Source organism: Cystoisospora suis (genome assembly GCF_002600585.1).
Source record: "Cystoisospora suis strain Wien I chromosome Unknown contig_1879, whole genome shotgun sequence".
Classification (NCBI taxonomy): Eukaryota; Apicomplexa; class Conoidasida; order Eucoccidiorida; family Sarcocystidae; genus Cystoisospora; species Cystoisospora suis.
Window position 1 is genome coordinate 4,639 of NW_027154679.1, and position 3,609 is coordinate 8,247.

At 47.3% G+C, this 3,609-nt stretch overlaps 1 protein-coding gene across 1 annotated transcript in view; it reads right to left on the reverse strand.

Moving 5' to 3' along the window:
* CSUI_004143 (phosphatidylinositol 3- and 4-kinase) overlaps positions 1 to 3,609 on the reverse strand; it is a 5,553-nt gene that overhangs the window by 1,585 nt on the left and 359 nt on the right. Inside the window, exon 2 of the mRNA XM_068064338.1 lies at positions 294 to 3,505. Coding sequence (XP_067923687.1) covers positions 2,893 to 3,505 — 613 coding nt within the window. The 3' untranslated portion in view covers positions 294 to 2,892. The remainder of the gene's footprint in view (positions 1 to 293; positions 3,506 to 3,609) is intronic.

Consider the following 3,609-nt stretch of genomic DNA (forward strand, 5'->3'; position numbering starts at 1 on the left):
AGAACAGATTGGTGGATCTTTTTCTTGAAGTGATTTCACTCGGAAGAAAACTTGACTATCAAACGATGGCGCATCTTCTTATCTGCGAAACGTGCGAGCGCGCGCCAGCAGCGCAATGAACGCTGTGACACGGGAACACCCAGCCCACCCCTTCCTCTCACAACAGACGTGCTGAGAGAGACGCACTTCCACGTCTGATTTGAAAACAAAGGGAGCTTTATCTCATATAAAAGCTGCAGCTTACGATAATGCCTACCATACAGACGCATGCATGCGCGTACGTGATTGCTGACCTATCCTGCTTTGTGAGGTTTCCATTTGAAGCACCGAAGAAGTTTGAAGTACAAGGAAGAGATCGTCGCCTGTCTGACAAAATAACTTCCTTAGTTATATGTCCTGTGGAGAAGTCTTTCAGGTCGACGTACTTCAAAATCTCCCCCTCGAAGATAGCCTTCCTCCACGACTTCGAAAGGTTCGAGAAACATTCTACGCGTATTACCAGCCGAACTTCTGTCGATCTTGTACGGCAGCTCCTGGTTCGACGAAACACAAATCGTTATGATGATCTTACCAGACCTTTTGACTGCCTGGATACCGGGGCCTTCGAATTCCACTGAACTCCCGCGTCTTCAACAAGAAAGGCGCCCTTCCTTGTGTGTGTACACACATACGCCGTACTTTCCCCCCGCAGAGAGAGACGAAAAACGTAGAAGACGACACAACAGGAGCCGACGTATGCTATAATCATACGAAGAGGAGACCTGCAATCTTCATCATACGAAGAATCCTTTCTGAAGAGCCCTCCCTTGCCTGTTCTTTACATTCCTGCAGGCACCATCAAAAGAACTGTTCGCAATCTATACCTACACACATATATAAAGGGAACGAGTCATCAAACAGTCCCAACGTCCTTCCTGTAGCTATCTCTCTCAATCCCGGGATTCTTCCCTACCCTAAATCTGCTTCGTCCCACTCTCTGATGACTGGGGAAGCACGTGTATGTCGCCATGGTACACACAGAAAAACAAGCAGCAGGAACAGTTTCTTTCGCAACTCGAAAACGTCTCCCATCTTGTGTTTCTTCCTTCTTTCTCGGTCTTAATCTGAACACTCGGCTCTCTCAAGCCATGCATGCGTGACACTCTTGTCGCTCTACCGACATGCATACAAAGGCCTAGCATTAAAGAAGAAAATAATCTCTCCCAGCTGCTGGTCTCTCCCCTTGGTGTGTGTTTTAACCGAAGAGAGGAAAGAAGGCAACAGCTTGCTTGGTCATTCAGCACGAGCCACGCATGTAAACAGACCCATACCCATCACACGCACGACCTTCTCTATTCCTGATTCTTCTTTCCTGAAAAATGCACCCTCCTGCAAATCCCCCGCTCTCGTCTTCGCTCTTCAATCACCCTGTAAGACCGATCCACCGTTCACCCTACTAAAATGTATGAAAACCGGAGCTGGGCTCGCTTGCATTTGTTTGCTTCGTGTGGGGAGTGTGAAAGAGGAGACGCTTCACAAGCACGAAGAGACACCGACCCTTCCATGGTCATTGGCATCCCCATCATCCCTAAAATCCGAACTCTTGTCGCCCCTGCATGCACTTCTCCTTGGCAGAAACCGATGAATCTGGTCGTTCCCTCTCTGATGACAAGTTCCTCTTCTTTCGCTCCTCACGCATATGCATATATGAGAGGCACATACACACGAAGACAAGGTCAGATCAACTTCATTTTCTTGCCATCTCTCTCTCACAGAAGGAGAGAAGAAAAACAACACTCTCCATTGAAAAAGACATATACCAGAACCAATCCCCACCTCCCACCCCCCCCTCCTCTGACCATCTACCCATCTATCTGTCTATCTTGAATCGATCTATCTCTTTCGAATCTATCTGTCTTTCATCTATCTATCATCTATCTTGAATGTATCTATCACTCTCCACTCAATCTGTCTTTGATCTACCTCTAATTTAGCTGTCTCTCCTTAGTCTAACTCTCTGCCTATCTATCTCTAATCTATCTAGCAATCTACCCTTCATCTACCTACTTATTCACCTTCAATCTATCTATCTATCTGTTTACCTACCTGTAATCTATCTATCTATCTGTCTAGGTCCCCATCTTCACTTCCCTTTTCAATGCGTCTTTGCTACACGAGCAACGACCTTGTCGTGTCCGTATACGTCTGGCAGATATCTACTAAGACGCCGCCTCAGTTTATCTAGCAGCGACCATGGAGCAAGTACCATGTGTGAATGAAACGTTTCTTTTCTTCTTTTTTACTTCTCTCCAGATCGCTTCTTTTCTTCTTGTCAACCATCTTCTCTCCATCTTTTCTTCGTGTTAACTTCTCTCCATCTGACTATAATGTCTTTGGCCTTTTCTCCTTTGCTCGAGGAGGAAGAAACGACACACGTCATGATCAGCAGACCATCGTAGAGTAGGTTCCCTTGCTTTCAAAAAATCAATGAAGCGGACAGACAGGCGAAAAAAGAGCAACGCCATCGTCCTTGGTGCATGCAGTAATAGCAAGACGGATTGACTGACTGATTGGTTCGAGGGACAGAAAGGAAAGGGAGGAGCAATTAACATCTCATCCGTACTAGAGAAGAAGCAAGAAAGTGGATAAGAGACTGTCTCTGTCTCGGACTTAAGAATGACCGAGACAGAGACAGTCTCTTATTATCCCCTCTCATCCTTATCAGCGTGCCGCATCTTCACCACATTCACCCCCCTCTTGACATATGCATGCAGATTCATGAGCCATCCTGTCTAGCAGAGTCTCTATTGCCCCGTCCCTCCCGCAGTATGAACGAACAGATCCAGACATCCAGCCCCCTGTAGACTTCCCCTTCATACTTCATCCTCTCTGCTCGTCTCCTCCCCCCTTCCTCTATCCAGCCGCAAAACGTGTTGCTCGCGTTGCCGTTGAGCCTTGGTTCTGCGATGAGGAGAAGGCCTCTCGATTGGGTCTTTCTCTTCCCTTAGTCGCCGCGGGGGTGGACGAAGTCCATTCCTCGCCTTCTTTAGCCGTCCTGTGAGAAGAAGAGGAAGACGAAGAAGCGGAAGAAGACATCCATCGTGCGGGATCAAGGATACGCCCTGTAGACGAGGAAGAAGATTGTAACGGAACGCTACGATGGTCTCGAGGTGATAAAGAACCTCGAGATGGATCTCCCGGTCCGATTTTTCCTTGAGAGAGACTCTTCCTAGGAAGGCCATCACTATGACTGGACGGAAAAGAAGAAGAAGAAAAAGTCGTCTGCGACGGAGGATGAGGAGTTGGAGTACCTACACCTGGAGCTGTCTGAGCTGCGCTCGCAGCGGCATTCGCAGCGGCATTTGCCGCAGCTTCTTTCTGTTGGCGGATCTTCTTCTCGAGAGCTTCTCTTTCTCGCTTCATCTGCGCGTCTAAGCGAGAACCATGATAGGGGTAGGACGGCCATTCTGGGTGTTGTTGCTGAATGTATTTACGTAAAAGCTCTTCGAAACACTCAAAGAACAGTCTACAAAAAAACACACACCCCCACAATAAAGAAAGAAAGATAAAAAGTCAGACAAAAAGTCAAACCTACATAGCACTTCACATCTAGAGATAGATAGATAGATA